This window comes from Typopeltis vanoorti, chromosome 20 (assembly GCF_054136105.1).
Source record: "Typopeltis vanoorti isolate ZY-2024b chromosome 20, IOZ_Tvanoo_1.0, whole genome shotgun sequence".
In the NCBI taxonomy this organism is placed as follows: Eukaryota; Metazoa; Arthropoda; class Arachnida; order Uropygi; family Thelyphonidae; genus Typopeltis; species Typopeltis vanoorti.
In genome coordinates, this window is record NC_143568.1 from 50086866 (window position 1) to 50109910 (window position 23045).

General features: G+C 34.9%; 2 protein-coding genes across 2 annotated transcripts in view; one reads left to right on the top strand and one right to left on the bottom strand.

Moving 5' to 3' along the window:
* lgs (BCL9 domain-containing protein legless) overlaps positions 1-4697 on the bottom strand; it is a 684040-nt gene extending 679343 nt beyond the window's left edge. The window contains exon 1 of the mRNA XM_090410672.1: positions 4410-4697. Coding sequence (XP_090266798.1) covers positions 4410-4434 — 25 coding nt within the window. The 5' untranslated portion in view covers positions 4435-4697. The remainder of the gene's footprint in view (positions 1-4409) is intronic.
* A 226-nt stretch (positions 4698-4923) lies between these two features.
* LOC150095423 (microtubule-associated protein 1 light chain 3 alpha-like) overlaps positions 4924-23045 on the top strand; it is a 64273-nt gene continuing 46151 nt past the window's right edge. The window contains exons 1-2 of the mRNA XM_090410214.1: positions 4924-5204; positions 13105-13160. Of these exons, the coding sequence (XP_090266340.1) occupies positions 5162-5204; positions 13105-13160 (99 nt within the window). The 5' untranslated portion in view covers positions 4924-5161. The remainder of the gene's footprint in view (positions 5205-13104; positions 13161-23045) is intronic.

The following is a 23045-nucleotide window of genomic DNA, read 5'->3' on the forward strand; positions in this document are numbered from 1 at the left end:
ATAATGCTTTGAATTATGGGAAGGGCCACTAAATCTCTAAACTAATTTCAAAGCTCTTCAAAAAAAAAAAAAATAATAATAATAATCTAGTGCCCATGTTTTTTTCTGATCCACAAGTTCTCCTCTGTTACCCTCCATGGACTTTCACAGTAGCTGGAAAAAGTTGGGACAATGTACACCTCTCACTGGAGAAAAGCCAAGTTAGATTTTCATCATGAGAGGAATCTTTATGTGGCCTTTTTCAAATGAAGGTGGGCTACTTGATCTCATACAGATGCAGCAATTTTATTTTTCTCCCCAAAACTAAGGTTTTTTCATTCCACATATAGGCAAATTGTCCAAAGATCACACACAACAGCAAACAGACGAACCTTCTATTAGCAAGCTCTAGATGATGTAGCATAGATAATAGATAGTGACTGTGTACAGATGGAGGAGTAAGTAGGAGTACACAGTAAACTGCATGATGTGGATTGCTCTCCCTCAAAGAGTCATTTGACTCCCTAGAGCTGTGATAATAATATCTGAGCATTTTTGGTTAAGACAGATTGCGAGAATGTGGATTACAGACTCTGGTTAACAGGAGAGAGAGAGGTGATATGACAGTCTTTTGAATGGGTGTTATAGGATATCGTCTGATGAAATTTTTCGTTATATGGAAGGTAGGGAGAGAATACGGGGCATCCATGGGTGGCCATGCAAGAGGATTTGAATAAATCAGACAGATGGGCAAATAAATGGGGGTAGGTTTAATGCAGCAAAATGTAAAGTCTTGAAGTTTGGGATACATCGATAGGAGGCTGCATACTCGATTGGAGGAGCTGTACCAGAGGAAATAGGGTAGACAAGAGATATGGAGGTGATGATTGATAGAAAACTGAAATTCAGGGGGCATATTGCATAGGTGGTGAAGGTATGATAGACTGTGTTTCCTAGGAGGGAACTCCCGCAATGAGTCTCTTGACTCCATGGATGCCTGAATAATAATATCCTCTCTGGCTGCTTTATTATTACATCCCTGATTGCATTCCTCTTGAAGACTTACTTCTGTTCTGTCACTACTTATCTCATTTAATATTCAAAAACATGTATAAAAAAATGAAATATGTAGATACAAGATCATTTATATAGATATGAATCTAAGAGATCTTCAGTGAACAGATAATACAAATAAGGTAAAATAACAACAATGGATTTCAAAAAATATGAACCTAGTATTAATGCAACAAAGTCCAGTAGAGTGCGAGATGCAATTTTAATTGCAACTAATAAGAGACTCTCTCAAATTTTAAGTAAAGAAAGATAGTCACTACAGTTCAAGTTGGGGTGATGTAGTAGCACCTCAGCACTAATTGAACAAACACTCAAATTTTAAGTGCCAAGGATACAAGAATTATAACTCAGAAGATTCTGTGATCAATATCAACTCCATGCTTTATTAGACAACACTTCTCATGTTTATTATAGATGAGGTTTTTACAAAATAGGCTTGTCTGCTTAAAAAAAAAAGATGGCAATCACAAGGAACTTGGTAAACAGTCTTTCCTTTCCTTCCAGAAAAAGAAGAGACCATTTATCTTTGAAAGGTAACAAAGAGAAGAGTTTGTGGATCAAAAAAAAATGTGGCACTATACTTTGAGGTTCTTCAGAATTAATTCAGAGATTTCAGCAACAAATGGAACTGGAATCCTCCATACAGGTTCAGTGTTCTTAGGAATAGGTTTGCAAGAACAGAAAATGAATCTAATCTTCTGCATGAAAAGCCATTCTGTTACATAACAGGATGTTATAAGTTCTGAAAATAGATCATGAGGGTTAAAAAAACAACATGACTGGACTACCAATTTAACTTCTTCAGCCCACTATGAAGTTCTGCATTTTTATCCTTGCAAACAACCTATCAACATGCTTCCTTTCTTGAATCAAACGTTTAATTCAGATTTCCCCACTGGGCTTCAAATGTTTGGTTTTTAAAATGCTTTTTTTTTTTTTTTTTTTTTATCTTCTTCTTCTCCAATCAAATTTGTATATTCAATCCTACAATTTAATTCTGAAAGTTGCTTAACTGATTCTTTCTAAACCTTTCATACACATTTTTCTTTACGTGATATTCATTCTGCTCAAAACTTGAAATAGGAAGTGACAAACACGTTCTATTTCAAATCTCCTATGTACTCATGTACCTAAACCAGCATGAAAAACACCATCAGTAAGAGTCAATTTCTCTTAACAAACATGCTGGAAAACGACTACTAGGCCATGTCCTAAAGAGAAATTCCGAGGTACTTACAATTATCAGATTTCCTCTTTTTGAGAAATTTTCTTTAAACATCATGTCTGGAATACATTTCTTTGCTGTTTAGATCTTCACAATAAGAACCAGTTTTTCCTTTATGTCAGCTGCCATTTCAAACAACTTCCTTACCAGAAACTTCTGTAGTAAGTACAAAAGAAGTCTCCTATCCAAATGTCCATTCTGAAATTTACATGCATCACTCATCACAAAGAGAAATATGCATAAAAAATGCATACAGTCAGGGTGAAGTAAGTTTTTTTTATGAATAACAAAATAATGTGCATACACATTAAATAGGAGCTTCATTAGAAGATGAGATAAGAACACAGCTGCAAGGGTTTTTTTTTTCTTTTTTCAGTCAAATTAAAAACTGACTTTTCCATCAGTTTTTGCAAGGTGACATTGGAAATTATCATTATTACAAGTGGACCTCCATGAACTCCAGTCTTGTTGTATATCCATGCATTCAACTTGCTTGCTGCACTCCACTTCACCTCACTCATCATGCTCTTTATGACTAAGACCTATGCAAAGACATCAAAAGTCATTTGCACCAGAACACAGGTTACATCATTACATATGGTAAATGGTCAGTTAGGACAATCGCAAAACATCCATATCCTTGGCAGGATTTGAACCCACAGCTTCTTGGCTGGAGAGCAGATATGCTAACCACGTGACCAACCAGGCAGATGAAGAAAATTGAGTGTGAACAGATGGAAGCATAATAAAAATGAAGACTGAAGTATAAGAGCCAATTAAATCACAATCCTCATAAATAAGTTAATTTCAGAGGAATGGAAACTGTTAACAGGAACAAGTTATGAAATGTTGCGTTAGGCCATCACATAACTGGTACACACCTCAAAAGGTGTAAATATAACAGAAAAATGGAATGGAATAATGAAAAAATAAAATAAATAAATAAACTCTTTTATTACAATAAAAAGATATATTTTAAGAGAAGCCTAACTGGATATTTATCACAACTGAAGTTTTTAATTCATCTTTCTGTATAGATTTTCATTATAGCAAGCATGTTTCCCACACAGATTTCAACTAATCACCTCACTTTCTATTCTCTAATAACAGTTTTTCATCAGCTTTTAAGATTAAAAGTATTTAGCTAGTTAGCTGGAAAATGAAAAAACGTGCTGACTTTTGGCATTTCATTCAAAGCATCTGTTTCTATGTTATCTCTGGATATCATCTGGCTAGAATTTTATTTTAAAACGCCTAAAACAGCATCAACCAGAGGAGAGCGACTAGACGAACGAAGCAATAATCAACTCCCCTGATTTCGGCATATGTTTATCCGAATAACTATTCTAAATGCTATTGAGTTGTTAACAGATCTAAGTGAAACATGCACTTAGATCTGCAATATGTTACTTAAAACTAGTATAAATTAATATAAATATGAATGGAGAGAAGTAGAAAAAAGTATAGTGTAAGTAACTGAAGTGAGATTATGTTATGAACACAAATTGAAATCAACAACACTTTCCAAAATTTTTGTCAATCTCTGTTAAAAGTAATGTCTAATTTTTCAAAAATTAACTACGGATTGTACTAAAACTGAATATCTCCTTCTCTCCTCCCCCCCCCAAATAAATAAATACGGTTACGTTGTTTTTAAGAACCTTAAAATATTTAACTCAGTATAATTTTTAAATATTTATAACCATGTATGATCATTTCGCAAATAATAATCACCTGATGTGAGTATATCCAAAAGATACCAACTTAATTCTAGATTTAAGACACCGCCGTATGGATGCAACCACATGTGCCATGTGGTACTGTTTACTCATTCATTTATCCCTGAGGTATAGATAGGAACTTAACTATAAATAAGTGTCAATCCAAAAACGAACAACATTTTTGTCATGAACTACTGCAGGTTTTCTTAAGCTCGTTTCAGTTCTTTCATTTTTATTATTCTTAAAAAACTTTGTAACTTCTATTTCTCAAACAACAGCTTAAGATCTTGCATGCGCGCGAAACATATATTTGTGCACACAAAATCTACAAAACTGCGGTGTTGTGGTTTGTTATACACTGCAATGAATTATTATAATTCCGATACTAATCAAGAAAGATGATTATGTACCTTGCGACTTGAACTTCCTTGGCATCTTCTAAAGATTTCACCTCCAATCTTCAGACATTCTTGCTTGCACACTAACCTGGGCCTCCATGATGGATATGTCATGTTGAGGCCATGTGATCTGGATTCTCGTTTGGATTGGCTCGATGTGGTATTAACCAAATCGGCGGCAAAAGAAGGAACTTTAGCGAAGAGATCTTTATCCCAACATCCGAAAAAATAACAATGCAGAAAATGGCAATATTAAACGAATACCTGCTGTGAATCCAACGATTACCATCATTGGGTTAATAACTCAACACCACTAAAATAACCTTTCCATGTCACAAGAACTCCAAAGCTGAACCTTTTGCCAGTTAAGGCTAGACTCCACCAGTCGTTCAACCTGAGACTGTACCCATTTCAACTCCAGGGGAGTGAGGGAAACGACCTCTGTCCGTCTCATGCAAAAGCCAATCATCAAGAAGAACATAGACGCGTAGAGCTGTCCTTGGAAATAAGCTGTTATATTTCCTCCCTAATAATATATTACAAAGAAGGCTGTAATTAACCTTTTAAAAGTTATAATATTCGTATATACTAATTATTTTATTATACTTAAAAATTTTAATTAAATAATGAAAAATAATAACATACATATTAAGGAAAGGGAGTGAAAAGGAATAGCGTAAACAACAGAAGTGACGATGGTTATGTTAGTCAGCTGATGTATAGGGGGCTTGTTGCACAAAGAAAGTTGAAACGCATGTTGAAAAATGTCACAGTCAAATAAATCGTTTAAAGAAAGGAGATCTTTCGGTAAGAATTAAAAGAAAGCGATTTTTGATTGTTTGCACACATAATATAATTATGGTATAATTATAGTTTTCGTACATATAAAACGAATTAAAGTTATATGCTTAGCCCTAATGTTCTGTTTATAATTAATGTCAGTTTTTCACTTGTTGGCACTATATTATATATTTTTTATTATTATTATTTTGAAGCATAAAGATAATTAAAATTACGATACGGTTTATGAAGGAAATTATGCTTTCAGTTGTTTTATCATAACGTACAAGTATACGTTCATCAAAAATTATTGACAGAATCAGTCCAGTGTGTTGTTCACAAACCATTTAATTAAGTCAAAAGGAATTATTTACAGAATGATTCACATATGTATACAATATCATTACAATTCTCTTGCTAGTCTCAATTCTTTCTAATTGAACCTTAGTTCTAAACTTATTCACAATCTAGCATAACATTAACTGAATATAAGGCATACCTTGTTGTAGCCTAATTCACCATTAATATACATAATCTCATAAACATAAACACTTGACATACATTCTTGTTCAGTATTATAACTACTTACAATTCTTGTTCAGCATGCTGTCTTTCACATTAACTTTTGTTCACATACATTTCTGATTTTCCTGATAAATTTCTTCCTTGTCCGAGTCATCTATTAGTCCTTGTATATAGGACCCTTAACTTGGCAGTGATGTACAGCAACCATATTAATGAATAGCTGACAATATAAAACTTGTATTTTGGACAGTCAGTAGTTAACTACAAAGCCTTTTCTTTCTTTTCTTAAAACTGAAACTCAAAGAAATATTAGCCAGACCTGATAATCAAGTAGGTAGCGAGTGAACAAATATAGAAATTGCAAACTAGTGTAACATAAATTTAGGATTTTTGACTAAACGAAGAGTTAGCAGAATTTTGAAATCAAAAACTAGTTGTTAAAGCTTAAAATTTGACAAGTATTGTAATAATTCGAATGCAAATTATATTTGTATTAAATTTTGTGGAAGAAATATTTTACTTTTGATAACGAAAGTCAATATTAGTGTTCAACTAGAGTGACACCTTTAGTAGCCAAAATAAAGAAATCTATACATCTCTCACTCACTTGAATAAACAAGCATATGGATTGTATTAGTTGACATCTTATCTAGAAAATAAGAAATAACTGCACAAATGAAATTTCAAAATTGACACCTCAGGTTATTATTATTGCCAGAAACCTTCAGGAAGCCTCCAGACAGCTAGAAACTTATCACTAGCAGATATGCTGCTACTGATAAGCTAGGAAGCTCATCAGTAGCAGCATATCCACTCTCCATTCAAATGCTGTGCATTTGGAACAGACATGAATGTTTGTGAATGTCTTTATGTAGCACTTGGATTTCATTGCCCAGTGTGAAACCACTATCCTGCTTATTGGAAGTCCAAAATGACTTGAAAAAAAAAGGCTTTGTAATGTCTTTATAATGCATAATAAATATATGATTATGAATCCTATATCAGATATATATGCTTTTTACATTTTGTAGATGAGATTCACATATTAAACATAATATACTGGCCAGCCATATAGTCTTAGTTGCTGTGGAAATAATACCAACTAAACATCACATCTAACAATATTTGAATATGTATCATTCTCTCTTAGTCTCTGTAACTTTGCATCATCCACACATGGCTGGATAAAATAATATATGTAAGAGTAACAAAAAAAAAAAAAACTGAATCCATACACAAATCATTAACATCCATCAGACAACCCATTTCTTACTCAAACTGCTGATTTACTATTTATCACTGTTTTGTTTAATTGAAACACATCATACATGTCTTTATAATGCATAATAAATATATGATTATGAATCCTATATCAGATATATATGCTTTGCAATCCTGCATATCTAATCATAACTAATTTCTCCAAAACTTAAACCAGAAATTAAAGTTATATAGGTTGCAAGTTTTACCCATGTAGGCTTGCATTCTCTTTCATCAAGATGGCAGCACTATAACATCTCCTAAAGACGATGTTAATCTATCTATCTATATGTTCACTGGGCATCCATTTCAAATGGTCATTCCGATGCTCGGTGATGTGCCGCACTAGGCTTAGCCATGTAGTCCTGTTGTTTGCTTTTGTGGAGGCCTCTGGAGACCAGTGTCACTACACACACTATCCATCCATCTCATTGATGGTCTACCCCTTCCTCTTTTTTCTAATGATCTTTTCTAACACCCATTCATCAAACCACATCTCAAAAGCAGATATCCATTTCTTATCTGACTTCTTTAGGTTCTAAGTCTCGCATTCATAAGTCGCTATTGGAAAAACAACTGCATCCAAAACCCTCAACTTTGTTCCCATGGAGATAGATCCAGATTTAGACAAGTCTCTGACTGTTGTTTTAGCCATTCCTAACCTTCTTCTGATGCTTCTGAATAGCAGTTCTTCACATTAATAATGGATCCCAGGTAATGCCAGCAAATGTTGATCTGCTAGCATTATTCTATTCAAGATGTAATATGGAATATTACCATAATATTTATTATTCTGCTATTGTAACAGTGATTTTTTTCCCTTGTATGGTAAGGTATACCAGACAGGAAATTATATTGTTATTTTCATCATATGGCATAAACAAACAAATTTTTGTGTGTCAAATGCCTTCTTGACTAAGGTACTTATGTGCGTAGTAGATTTTTCCTCTTCAAGTTGTCCTTAATAATGTTCATAATGCAGAGCACATCTCTTTCAAAGAACATGCCTACTACTATGATTTAAGGTTAGTTACATCACAGACTGGTTATTTTGCCAGTCTCCATCAGTTAACTTCCACTGTTGAGATCTCATTGGAAGTTGAAATCAGCCTGGCAAGTGGCACTGATCTCATTGTGTCCTAATATGCATGTTCTTGAGAATCAGATGTCCTATGCATTATGGACTATGAATGGCAACTTAATTGGAAGTCAGCTGCAGGTGAAGCTGACTTCCAATGTGTAAACTTTAGCTTGCATATTTACTATGATAAAAATATGGATTTTTATTTTATTATATACATACAACTTTATATGCATATACATATAACTTTTTATACATACAACTTTATTTTAGAAGTACAGAATGGATTTAGAAAAGGACAATTATGTATAGACCCAGCCTTTTGCCTAAAATTAATAATAGAGAAAGGAAGAGAATGCAATTTAGAAACAATATTGCATTTATTGACTTTGAAAAGCATTTGACAAAGTTAAAAGAAGCATTTTATTTAATATATTAAATGAAAGACAAATACCAAATAATATCCTAAAAGCTATCATAAGTATATATGAAAATAATTAAATACAAATAAGATTAAATCATGAGCTATTATATACAAGAGAGATAAACCAAGGGGTCCGACAGGGATGTCCCCTCTCAGCAACTCTTTTTAATATTTACCTAAATGAAATAATAATAAAATGAATAAAAATTTCCATCAAGGTATTAAACTTTCTCCTACTGTGAACTTAAACACTCTCCTTTTTGCCGACGACCAAATAATAATTACTAATTCTGTTTAAACATATTGAAGATAACTTACAGAAAGCTATTTTAGATCTAAATGAGATAGCCTAAGATTATGGTATGATAATATCAACAGAAAAATCAAAAACTATGGCTTTTAAAGGACAAGATCCAGCAAGAACTAAGATAGTAATAGATAACAAGATCTTAGTTCAATCTTTTGAATTCATTTAGCTACCTAGGATGTATGATCACATATGAAAATGAAAAAGATATAAGCATAAAAATTGCAAAATATTTAAAAATAACAGGTGTAATTAACTCTATATTAAAACGAAACCTAGTTCAAAAACAAACCAGACTAAAAGTATACATTAGCACTACCAGTCTTATTGTATGGAAGTGAAATCTGGACAATAAAACAAAAAGACAAACAAAGATTAATAACAGCAGAAATGAAGTTTATGAGAAAAACTGCAAAGTATACCCTATTTGATCACAAAGGAAACGAAGAAATTATGAAAGAATTAAACCAAGAACCAGTAATAGAAAAAATTTAAAAATATAAACATAAATGGATGGAATACGCTCAAAGAATGAAAACAGAAAGATTACCAAAACAAGCCTTAAAGTACAAGCCATTAGGGAAAAGAAAACCAGGACGTCCTCTTAAATGATTCAACGATAACTTGTAAGGCCGGAACAAGCCACGCTAGGCCTAAATCCTTGATATGCATGATGATGAAAATATGGATTTAAAAAAAGAATGCTTTCATTCATCAGCTTATGCAGGAAAAACTATGAAAATTCATAACAAAGAGATTCTATTGAGTTATTGCTGGATTTCAAACCAGCGTTTATAACTTTCAGTCACTGTCAACATAAGAGGCATCATTGGAAAAGAAGTATACTCTCAGAAGATCTAGAGAAGCCAGGTCAACATAATAGTTAGCAAAGCAAAAAAAAAAAAAAACCTGTTTCTAAATAACCATTTCAAGACATCAAAAATGATTTGGTTTGCAGTTTTCTCACTAGATGCACTTTACATGTGATAGTTGATAGTTTCCTATCTCCTAACTATGCAACTAATGCTGGGGATCCCAAAAGGTTCTGTCCTGTCACCCATCCTGTTTCTTCTATATATCAGTGACCTGCTTCATTTGACCACCAATCAAATATACAGTTTTCCCAATGACAGTGGACAACATTCCTTCTTATCACTTGACAAATCTTGCACCAAACAAGCCACCACAATCCACAGAGCAACTACCTCTGCAAGTCTAAATTCTGACCTCCATAGCTTTCTTTGACAGGGCTCAGATAGCAATGCACATCACCTATCAGACTGGTGATAGGTGATGTGCATTGCCTAATGTGAGACTACCACCAATCCCATAAATTATATACACTCTCTGTTCAAAAAGAAACCAAACATTTGATAGAAAATAAAACACAGGCAATTATAATTATTCAAATCATTTATTTCAATCAATATACTCTCCTTCAGCTTTGATACAGCATTTATCACAGTCAGTTAATTCGTTAAATGAGTTTTTTTTATATCGTTTTTGGGATACTGTTGAGGGTCGTGGTTACTGCTGCTTGAACGTTTTCATTGGTGTCGTATCGCTTTCCTTTCATTGGCAAATGAAGTTGGGGGAAGAGAAAGAAGTTGTAGGGTGCTAAATCAGGTGAATACAGTGAGTGATCCAACACACAAACTTGGTTTTTGCTTAAAAACTGTCTCACAATGTTCAAATGATGAGATGGTGCATTGTCGTGCAAAAGTGACCAGCTGCCTGCATCACCATATTCATGCCTTACATGACAAATTCTCGCTATCAGTTGTTTCAAAACTTTGAGATAAAACTCACCATTGACTGTTTGACCAGGTGGATGAATTCTGTTCTGCCTGGCCATTGTTGTGGATAATGCCCCTTGGAATCGTAGAAACAAATCAGCATTGTCTTCCTGATTCCCCTCTTATGTTGGTCTCCACTCAGCACTCTGGCATTTTGTTTCAGGCTCATACTCAAAACACCACGTTTCGTCACCAGTAGTGATCGTTTCAAGGAAGTTTGAGTCCTTGCGAGCATTTTTAATGAGGTCCTTGCAGTGTTCAATTCGATACATTTTTTGGTCGTCGGTCAACTTGTGGGGGAAATCGCCAATTCAGTTTACAAACGCCCAAACTCGTGGTCAAAATGTTGTGCACAGTTGATTTTGGAATCTCCAATTCATGTTTTCAATCAATCTCATGGACGATTTTGAGTTTTCTTTGATGAAATCACGCACTTTTTGGATGTTAACTTCGCTCTGTCCAGTTTTTGGATGGCCCAGCTTTTCGTCATCCTCAAGTGTCTCACAACCACTTTGAAATCGCTTAAACCACTTGTAAACTTGAAAGATATGGTACCAAAGAATTCCCTGGAGAACTGCAGCAGAAATACACACACATGCTTGATCTTTTAGCTGAGCATGTGCAAGAATCATCAGATTGTGCATCTTCTGATTCCTGTATTGCTGTTTAATGTCATTGCATTTCTTTATAATTTCTTCAGTTTGGATGGAAATTTGCTATGAGTGTTGCATAGCTCATCTAGAAGATTATCTATTTTCATTTGTTGTACCGTGATATATTAAAGGTCTTGTAATTTTTTGTGATTCCAAAAACATCTAATCCTATTTGTACATTAAAATCTTTACCTGCTGTGTAGAGAAAGTCTGAAAGCTGAATGTAGAAAGTATTCTTGGAGTTTTCAACTGAAGTCTCAGTGTGTGCAATTATTGTTGCTTTTGGGTTTGAAATTTAAAAAAAAAAATACAAAAAAAATAATACGTCCTTAGCCCATTACTAATGTTCTATAGGTTTAAAACCTTTCTTCAGTGGGAAGTACATCCATTTGTTCCTTACACATGCAATATTCACATAACTGTTATATTTAAGTAGATGATTTTTCAGCTGCTTTAATATAGGTACATAAGTTGACATACTTAGAAAAATTAAAGATGGAAATTTAAACTAATGTAAAATAAATTTATTAGCTGCTAAAACATCACTTTAGCATTAATAGACAACAAACTGTTAATAAAATTCCTAAATATTTAAATAGATATTTTTAAAAAATATATATAATATAATAATCAGGAATTTGCATAAAAAGGTGTAATAATATTTCTCACAAAGGGGATAACCAAAGGCCATGATCTGTTTAAGTTCGGTTGGTGTAGGAAGATCTCACAACTCACTTTATATTACTGCTCTATACAGGGGCACGCCGACCATATGTGCAATGTTTGCGATGCACACAGACACCAAAGAGGAGGAAATACTTTAAAAAAAAAAAAAACGTTTTTTTATTGGAGGGGTGTGGGTGGATATGGGCAGCAACTAAAGTTTTGCACACAGGCGCTGGACACTACTGGCTCTATAAGGAATCTACTTATAATTAAAAGCATGGTTTTTCTTCTAAAAAAAACACTATGTTTAGTCGAGGAAAGCATGTTCTGCTAGACCAGACTGTTCCGATTCATGGTACTGGATGTAAGATTTATGTTCTTCACGATGGATGGTCACAGACCTGGTAGGCTTCTGGAAGGTTGAATGGTAAAGCTTATCTTTAGGTGAAGAATCCTGTCAGGAAGGTAGAAATCTTCCTGACAGGATGAAAAGGATACTACAATATTAAGAGGTTTTAGAACTTTAGCTATACTTTCAGAAACCCCTTTAATATAAAAGAGTGGAATCTGAGTAATATCTTCAGGAGATCTAGAGACTGGTTGCCTAAAACTGTTAAATGCTTTCTTAATAAAAGATCTAGTAGTTCATTTCTAGTAGTAAAAGGTCTTCAGTGGAACAAATATTATGAGAACTATGTAACAAGGTTTTAATAGTTCAAATCAGTGGTATTGTTGTATCCATGCTAATTCTCATCAGTATAATGATTCTTTTATTGTAATTTTATATTGTTTTCGATTATCAATGTACTTAGGATGCCTGTGATATGTAAGTGAAATTTTACAATAAATAAATTTATTTTACGTAAATTTAAGTTCCTGTTTTTAATTTTTCTCAGATTTTCACTATTTAGTATATGACCACAACCCCATTTACTGGAAGCAAGAAGTGGCTTGAGAAAGTGCCATATTTATTCTCTAGATCAGTTCCCAGATAAACTAATTCTTGCTCATCCACCATACTAATGTATTATAAGTGTACAATCTTTCATGGGAAAGTTGTCATTAGAAAAATGCATACAAAATCTATTCCTGTAATGATTTCCATTTGCATGAAATTGTGTACAAATGTTTTGTTATGAAAATATACAGGATGTTTTAGTTATTACTAATGACAATTGAAATAAAAAGAGAAATGAAGATACACTTTTCTTATAGCCCAAAGGAAACAGGATGTCGAACAGATTCGAGCAAAACATCCCAACAAAGTTCCAGTAAGTAAATTTTAATAGTAATAGGTTTAAATTTTTAATGGCACTTTTTTTTTTTTTAAATAGTCAGCATCATATCGTAGTCAGTCCCACCATTAACTTTGCATATTTTATAATTGAAGTGTGCCTCAGATAGCAAAGATACTCAGTTTGTATAAACAAATATCATTTCTTCTTTTGTCTTTACTGTGCATTTGTTAATTAGAAGTTGTTGTTCAGATTAATTTACAGGAAAGAATTCATTTTGATATTCTAGATTGGTGAGCTTCATAAGCATACAACAGTATAGCAATAGATTTTCTATTATTATTTTCTCAGGCATCTCCATAGAGTTAAACTCATCATAAGAGCTCATATATCGTGTGAATAATGGTTATTATTCACATGATGCCTATCATGCTTCTCTTTTCCTCATTCACTGACAAGGCACCTAAAGCATCCTCTGTGAGTGCTCCATTCCATCCAATAACCACCCTCTAAATCCCATCCTCATATCCTTGTTAACCATATTCTTATGCAGTTTCTTGGAGTGGTCCCTTGTTCTCTCAATCCTGTACAAATCCCTTTAATTTGTATTGCTATCATGCCTCCTATTTCCACTTATCAACTAGCCTTTGTAACCCACAGACTTTCAATATCTTTCATAAGGAGCATTCCATAAACCTGTCACAATGAACCAGTCACTTTCTTTAGAATCTTATTCACGACTTACTCGTATCTCCAAGGAATCCCGGACTTTGTGCAGTAATCCAGTGTGGCCTTATTAATCCTTATAAAGAGGAATAACCTCTCTAAATCCCTACTTATCAGTAGTGTTTTTCAACATCAAGTAATCTGATGAGCTGTTTTGAGAAACTTTGCATTATGAGCTCTAAACTTCAACTCCCAGTCTACAGTCACCCCATATCCCTAGCTTTAATCCTGCAGGATCTCTGTGTCATCTTCATTGACTTTGCTCTTCCTAGCTTGTATCATTGGCAAACAACTAAATATTTCTCCTTAAATAATACTAGTAACTTGACATAGGGAAACAAATGTTATTTTGAAATCTCAACAAAATCCAAACCAGACAGAAAAAAATGGAAAACGACTGCAAATTGAAAAGGTTAAGGAACTTTGGAAAAGAAAAATGTGGTGAAATATGCTACATGGAACATTAGAAACATAGCACATAAAGAAGATTTAGATAAAACTTTAAATGAAGAAAATATAGAAATTGCAGTGCTTACAGAAACAAAAAAAAAGAAACTTAAAAGAACAAAAGAAATAACTAATTATTATATCATATATAGTGAAATGGACAAACACGTGCAAAAGCTGGTATAATGATTTGCATCCATAAATCAATTAAAGCAAAATTAACTCATTATACATACTGGAATGAAAGAATATTAGAAGTGCGATTAAAATTAAATAAAGAAAATTTAACAGTTGTTGCAGTGTATGTCCCCGAAAAAGCAAGAGAAGAAGAAAATGATGATTTTTACAAACAGTTACAAGGAATTGATGAAAACTTAAATAAAACAGACGATATAATTATAACCGGCAATCTTAATGCCAGAATAGAAATGAAAATTAATAATTAATTAATAACATGAAAAAATTTGGAGAACAAACAATAAACAAAAATAGAAAGCGACTCATTGATTATATAATATAGAATAATTTTAAAATAATGAATACATTCTACAAACATACAAATATACATGGTATGCAAGAGAACAAAAATCAATAATAGACTACTTTATAGCAAATGAAAAAGCAGCAAAACTCCTCCTAGATGTTAAAGTCAGAAGAGGGATAGAAATTGACACAGATCACTATTTAGTGCAGACAAAATTAAGGTTTCCACCAAATTGGTTACAAAAAAAATACAAAAAAATAAACAAACTAGAGAAACAAAATCTAATTACAAAGAGACTACTAAATGATTCAAGCATAAGAAATTTATACCAACAGAGGATTAATAACTACTTAGAAAAAATAAGAAAATGGAATATTATAAAAGAAATTATTACGTCAGCAGCATATGAAAGTCTAGGAACACAAAAAAATCATAAAAATAAAAACTTATGTATATAGGACAGTGAAATAAAAACAGTAGTTGAAAATAAAAAGCTGGCCTTTAAAAGATGGTTAAGTAGCAAAAAAAAAAAAGATGAAATTGAAAATAAAAAAAGATGAGCAACAGCCAAAAGAGAAACCAGAAAGAGAGACAGTGAAAGCTAGGAAAAATTTGTATCATATCTAGAAAATGACATATACAAAATAAGATCCAATCTGTATAAAATTCTAAAACACATGAACGCAAATATAAATTGTGAAATAGATGCAAAAGAATTCTTGGATCACTTCTCAGATCTTTCGACAGATAATACTACCATCGAAAAAAATTACACCAGTAACTTACAAAATGCTTTAAATGATATAATAACAATGAAAGAATTAAAGGACAACCTAAGTAAAATAAAAGATGGCAAATCAGCAGGAGAAGATGGGATAGGATCTGAACTGTATAAACTTGCTGAAAAAAATTTCATCAGAGATTATTAACATTTTTGAATAAAATATATACAAATGGACGAACAAAATAAATGCCTGCCACCACCCATCACAAAAAATTGGTATTATAAAAACCCTTTGAGGCAGGAGAATTCAAGAACTCGAATACCTATCTGACGGGATAAAACAAAACCTGCTAATTACAGAGATGTTAGTTTATTGAATACATGCTACAAAATATACAGTAGGGAATACTTAAATGAAAAATTGAAATTATACAGTGGAAAAATATTATTAGACTGTCAAAATGGATTTAAAAAAGGACAATCTACACTGGATGCAGCTTTTTGTTTAAAACTACGTATAGGAAAAAGAAGAGAATTTAATTTAGAAACTCATCTTTTGTTTATAGATTTACCAAAAAGCATTTGACAAAGTAAAAGATATATACTGTTTGATATATTACAAAGAAGAAGGGGAAGACCAAGGAAAAGCTTTGTTGGCCAAGTCAAAGAAAGCACTGAGTAGTTACCAGGAGATTAAGAAGAAAGCCAGTGATGATGATATTATTTCCCAAGACCTCATGGAGTCAAAGACTCATCAGAGAGGTCGTTTTATCACATACACATCTCATCATACCCTGTCTTAAACACACTCAAACTCCTTGCAGACACCACACACAATCTCAGGCAAGGCATTCCAATCATTCACAACTCTGCAAGAAAAAAACCTGCCTCTCACTCCCCTACTCACACCCTCTTTATACAATTTCCAGGGATGACCTCTGGTTCTCCCCTGATCTCCCACTATTTTCTGTAGAACTTCTCTACCATTGATTTTATAACAACCCCTTACCAACTTGTAGGTCTCTATCGTATCTCCCTTCTTCCTTCTCTCCACCAGACTCTGCAAATTACATCTTCTCAATCTTTCCTCATACTCAACATTCCAGAGGTCAGAAACTACCTTAGTCAGTCACCTTTCGACCCTTTCCAACATCTCTTCATCCTTCTGAAAACCCGGTGACCAAATCTGGGCACAATAGTCCATGTGTGGCCTAATCAAAGCCTTATACAATGGAACAAGAATCTCCCTACTTCTACACATCAGTGTCCTCCGCATCATTCCCAGAAGTCTTTGTGTTGTCTTCACAATTTTGGCGATGTGTCCCCTAAATTTTAGATCCTTATCCACTATCACTCCCAGATCTCTTATTTCCTCTACCTCCAACAATATATTCTCACCAAGTATAAATTCTGCATCGCATCTTTGTTTTCCAAATTTTAAAACCTTACATTTTGCAACATTGAACTCACATCCCTATTTGCTTGCCCAATCACTCAATTTATTCAAGTCTTCTTGCAAGGCCACAACATCTTCACTACTCTTTATGGTTCATCCCAACTTTGCATCATCTACAAACAACTGAATATCTCCATCCAAATCTTCGCCAATATCATTAATATACAAGTTAAATAGTAATGTCCCTAAAACAGACCCCTGAGACACTCCACTAGTGACTTTCCTTTTCCTGGATATCGCACCCCCATACACAACTTGTTGATACCTATCAGATAGCCAGTCTCCAATCCAGTGCACTAATCTAATATCCAACCCCATCTGATCTAGTTTGACTGTCAACTTATCATGAGGTACTCTATCAAAAGGCTTTGCGAAATCCAAGTATATTACTGTGTATCCGTCTCCTCTGTCCAAGCACGCAGTCACTTTATTTTAATAAGTAAATAGATTACTAAAACATGACCTCCCTTTAGCAAATCCATGCTGTCCATCAAAGATTATACCATTGTTGTCAACCCAACTCTGGATCATAGTTCGCACAAGCTTCTCCAACAACTTAACCACCTGACACAGAGATAGGCCTATAGTTTGAAGCTTGAGTTCGATCACCTCCGTTATTAAGTGGCACAATCTTGCCATCCTTCCACTCTTTAGGAACTTGACCAAGTACAAGACTCGTATTAAAAAAATACGACATGGCAGGTGTCAACTAAGGGTTGCTTAAGGGTCAAAGCTGTATAACTGAGAGGAGACCTCCACATAGCCTTTAAAGGAATACGGAGAACCGACCAGGGCTTCTAACCTAATGTCCAATCCTCACCTTCTCGTGGTGCACCCTGTTGGGTATCTACCTGGATACTGAACGAACGAGGATGGGCTGCCAATTTGGGATTTAGCCGACCAAATTGTATTCTTATTGGTTAAACCAAAATAAAAAATGATGGTACGACATGACAAAATTTCATGCCGGCTGGGGCGTCGCCCGGTTAAACAAGGCCCCCCGTTGTTTTCACCAAGGAACCAGGGCGAACAGCGAAAAGTCAGCTACTGGAACAAATCTGAAAACAAACCCCAACTCAACATCACCAGAGTTAAAGATTGGTACTATCAACATAAGAAGCCTGAATGGCAAAGAAATGGAGCTAGCTGAGGAATTAGATAAGTACCAGATCGACACAATAGGGGTGACTGAAACAAAAAAGACGAAAACTAGTGAGAACTTTTTGAGCAATAAATACAAAATGTTATATTCAGGCAATGACAATCAAGGAAAAGAAGTTGTAGCCATAGTATTCAACACAAAATACGAGGCTAATCTTCTTGAATGGCAATCAGTCTCAAGTAGAGTGATGTGGGCAAATATGAGAATGGGGAACTGAACAATGAGACTTATTTGTGCCTATGGTCCCACAGAAGGTTCTACTAAGGTAGAAGTGGAGGAATTTTTTGAGGCTTTAGAAAAAGCAACTGACACAATGAAAAAGGAAAAGTTGGTCCTTGTTGGGGATCTAAATAGCAGAGTAGGAAATGATTGTGAGACATACAAAAATATTTTTGGAATATTTGGAGAAAAGAGCAAAGCTAATAATAATGGCAAATATCTGTTGGATTTCTGCTCAGGACATGGACTGGTTATTACTAACACCATGTTCCAACATAAAAGTGTGCACAAATTCACATGGAAGAAGAGGCAAGGAATAAGAAAAGTCTCATTGACTATGTTATTGTTGATAGTGATGTTTTCTCCCTGGTGCAGGATACCAGAGTGTACAGAGGATTTGAAATTGGAAGTGGTCACTATTTAGTCTTGAGCAGAATAAAATTGAATTTCATATTGAAAAGAATAACATGTAAGAAAGTTTTAAAGCGAATAAAAGTTCAGCAGCTTTCCGATGTGAACTGCAGACTAAAATACACAAAGATTATTAAAGAAAAAATGAAAGAGTTTGAGAACAGGAATCAAACCTTGGAGATTCAGTGGCAAACGCTGAAGAAAACATTGATTGATTCTGCCAGAGAGGCATGTGGTGAGGTTGTCTGCAAGGATAAAAAAATCAGAACTCCCTGGTGGACACAGGAAGTTAAAGAGGCAGTGAAGGAAAAGAAGAAAGTATACCAAACGTTCCTTTCAAATAAGTCAGCTTGTGCTCTTAGAGAATACAGACAGAAATGCAAGAATGCTAAAGACTGTGTAAAAAAGCCAAACAAACTCTGAAGAAAACATTGATTGATTCTGCCAGAGAGGCATGTGGTGAAGTTGTCTGCAAGGATAAAAAAATCAGAACTCCCTGGTGGACACAGGAAGTAAAAGAGGCAGTGAAGGAAAAGAAGATAGCATATGAAAAGTTCCTGTCAAATAAGTCAGCTTGTGCTCTTAGCGAATACAGAGACAAATGCAAGAATGCTAAAGACTGTGTAAAACTAGCTAAACAAAATTGGAATTGGGAGTCATGGGAGGACTTTGGCAAGAATATAGAAAATAAATATCAAGAAGGTGGTAAAATATTCTGGTGGTTGTTGAAGAAGCTTAGGAATGGAGAAAAGAGGCTGTAAAAGGAGTTAGAGATGATAAAGGTGACATGAAAACGGGAGAAAAAGATATCCTTGAAGTATGGAGTAATTATTTTGAAAAACTGCTAATGAAACAAGCAGTGATGACAGCACAGTGGTAAAAAATGCTGACCAGGCATGCAGTCAGGAATACATATCCATACTTGAAGTAGAAAATGCCATCAAAAGGTTGAAATGTGGAAAGACAGCAGGAGTAGATGATATTCGACCAGAAATGCTGAAGTATGGTGGTATAAGAGTCTTACAGTGGCTGCACTGCATAGTTCAGAAAGCCTGGACAGAGGGACGAATTCCTGATGATTGGAGTAGAGCTCTCATAGTACCTATATATAAAAAGGGAAATAAAACTGAATGTGAGAATTACAGAGGTATTTCCCTACTGAGTGTTCCTGGCAAGATCTATGCAAGTATACTTGAGAAACGGTTGAGAAGAATGTGAAAGAAAAGCTTGGTGAACAACAAGCTGGATTCAGGCCAAATAGAGGCTGTCAGGATCAGTTCTTCACTTTACGACAAATAGTCAAGAAAGCATGGGAATATAACAGAGATCTGTATTTAAGTTTTGTCGATTTGGAAAAGGCATATGACAAAGTGCCAAGAGAGAAGCTATTCAATACGCTACAGTGATATGGTGTCAATGGGGCATTATATCAAGCAATACTTAGTCTTTATTTGAGTTGTAAATCAGCAGTTAGAATTGAAGGATGTACAGGAAGATGGTTTAATGTTAAATCTAGTGTGAGACAAGGATGTACATTATCTCCTCTGTTATTCATTATCTATATGGATCACATTATGAAGGAAAGTGGTATTACACATGATATCAAAATTGGAGATGTTAATGTCAGCTCTTTGCTTTATGCGGACAATGTTATACTTCTAAATAAATCTGCTACAAGTCTGCAAGATTCTCTGACTAAATTGAATAGCTGTTGTAATAGATATGGTATGAAGGTCAGCAATAAAAAGACAAAGACAATGAAAATAGGCAGAATCATTGAAATGTCAACTCTGTTTTGAATGGAGAACCTGTGGAACAAGTGAAACATTTCAGCTACTTAGGCACGATTTTTACTGAAGATGGTAAATTAAATATAGAAATAGACAACAGAATCAGCAAAGCTGGTATGGTAGGAAGTCATTTGAATAAATTCATATGGAATAAGAGAGAAATTAGTCGGAACACTAAATTAGCTGTATACAAAACAGTGTTCAAACCAGTTTTAACTTATGGATCTGAGAGCTGGGTCAGAAGTAAAACACTTGACCAAAGACTAGAGACCGCAGATATGAGAGTCCTGAGAAAGATTATAGGCGTGAACAGATGGCATCAATGGCAATATCATATTAAAAACGAGGATATTAGGAAAGAACTTGACATTGTCAACATCCAGGAATGCTTTATCAGAGCTAATACATTCCTGGATGTTGTCACTTAAACAGAATAGGCGAAGAAAGATTAGCAAAAACATGTGTTCTCTGTCAGGTTGGCAGCAAAACGACCTAGAGGAAGACCAAGATATAGGTGGATTGATACGTTACAAAGTGCCTTAGACAATAGAAATATAAGGTATGATAATGTTGGAGTCTTGAATAGACTGATTTGGAGGAAAATTGTAGATAGGAAGTTAGTAATGATGTAATTTTTTTCATGTAGTACTATCATATCCTGTATACCCCTTGAGGGTACGTGGCAGGAATTTGATGATGATGATAATGAGGTGTCAACTCTCTGGCACATTCCTTCAGAATACGCGGTGAGTTATCAAGTCCCACAGCCTTATTTACATCTAGTTTACTCAACTCCCCAAACACCTCTTGCTCACTTACAGTCAGTCTCTCCTCCCCATCAACTGCTCTCAATCGCTCCATGAAGTCACATTCACAAGATTGTAAGATCTTTATGAACTGCTCATTAAGTATCTCCACCATACGTTCTGCAACAGCTGTCTTTATACCATTTCCTCCAATCAATGTCAACCTTCCATAAACATTCTTTCTTTTGCTGGCTACATATCGAAAGAACTCCCTAGGATTCTTTTTGGCTTCATTAGCTAACTGCTGTTCATACCTCTCTTTAGCTACTCTAACCAATCAAGTCACCCTCCTTGCCTGGTCTTTGTAGACCTCATGAAATTGGTTACATCCACTTCTCTTATGCTGCCTCCACAATGCCCTTTTTCTATGTATTGCATGCTTAATCTCTTTATTCATCCATCTCACACCTACCTTATTTAACCTTCTCACCCTTGGATACATTTAGACATTGCATCTACTAAATAGTTTTTGAAAATCCCCCAAGCTGCATTGATCTCTTTTCCAGCTAACTCTTCATTCTATCCTACACCTGCAAGCTGTCTCCTGAGCTCTTCATAATCACCCCCCTTGTAGTTCCACATATACCCTTTTTTCACAGGGGTCCTTACACTGCTGGCAACCACCCAGGTGATCACCTCATAGTCACTTTCACCAATTGGTGGATGATTTGACACCTCATTTATAATTACATCCTCTGATGAGATGACCAAATCCAAGACCCTTAATCCTCATGTGCCCTCTGTTACATACTGTCTGAGGTAGTTATCCCTCAAAAACTCAAGAAACTCATTTTCTTTACTTCCAGTTGCTATCTCTTCATTCCAGTCTATAATGATCCCAAAATGATCACCCTTTTCTTATTTGCTTGGCTTATTTGACTATACATTTCAATATCACCACCATCCACATTACCAGGTCTATAACAACATCCCACCAAGTATTTGATTCTATTCACCTCTATCTCACACCATACTGCCTCAAAAACCACTGGCCCTATTTCCCTCTTACATCTCCACCTTGTATGAACATAACTCTTTCTCTATCATCAATAGCACTCTTCCTCCCCTTTTTACCCCTGTTATTCTCACAAAACATATCATACCCTTCCATCTCTATTCCTGTCAGGATGTCGTCCTCATCTAACCATGTCTCACTTATTCCGACAATCTTTGGGTGAACAGACGCAATTAGTGCAACCATTTCATCGGCCTTGTTTCTTATACTTCTAGCATTGGTATACAAACACGACAGCTCATTTCTGGATCTACAGCTAGTTTCACTGATACCACTCACTCGATGTGATCTCTTCATGCTGGACTCGGGCCATTTCCCTTTCTGCTTCTTCATTTTAGAACCCTTTTCAATTTCATCTGTTTCCTCTTGATCCCTGGCATGTGTAGGTAGGAAGCCTACACGTGCTCTCACCTCCTCTTGGAGCATCCACCTTTCTCACGCTGTGTATCCCTGTCCACCCTGAGCCTCCCTGTTTCCCTGCTCCTCTTGCACACCCATTCTCTCATTTTCTATACTCATACCACTCACTTCCCCATTCATTTCCACTTCTTCAATCTCTCCTGTCTTGCTCTCCTGCTCTTCCACATCACTCCCCTCTCGATCTGATTCATTCTCTCTATTCACTTCTCTACCTTCCAGCAGCAGTCTCTCCAAGCGACTCACACCATAACCACTCAAATG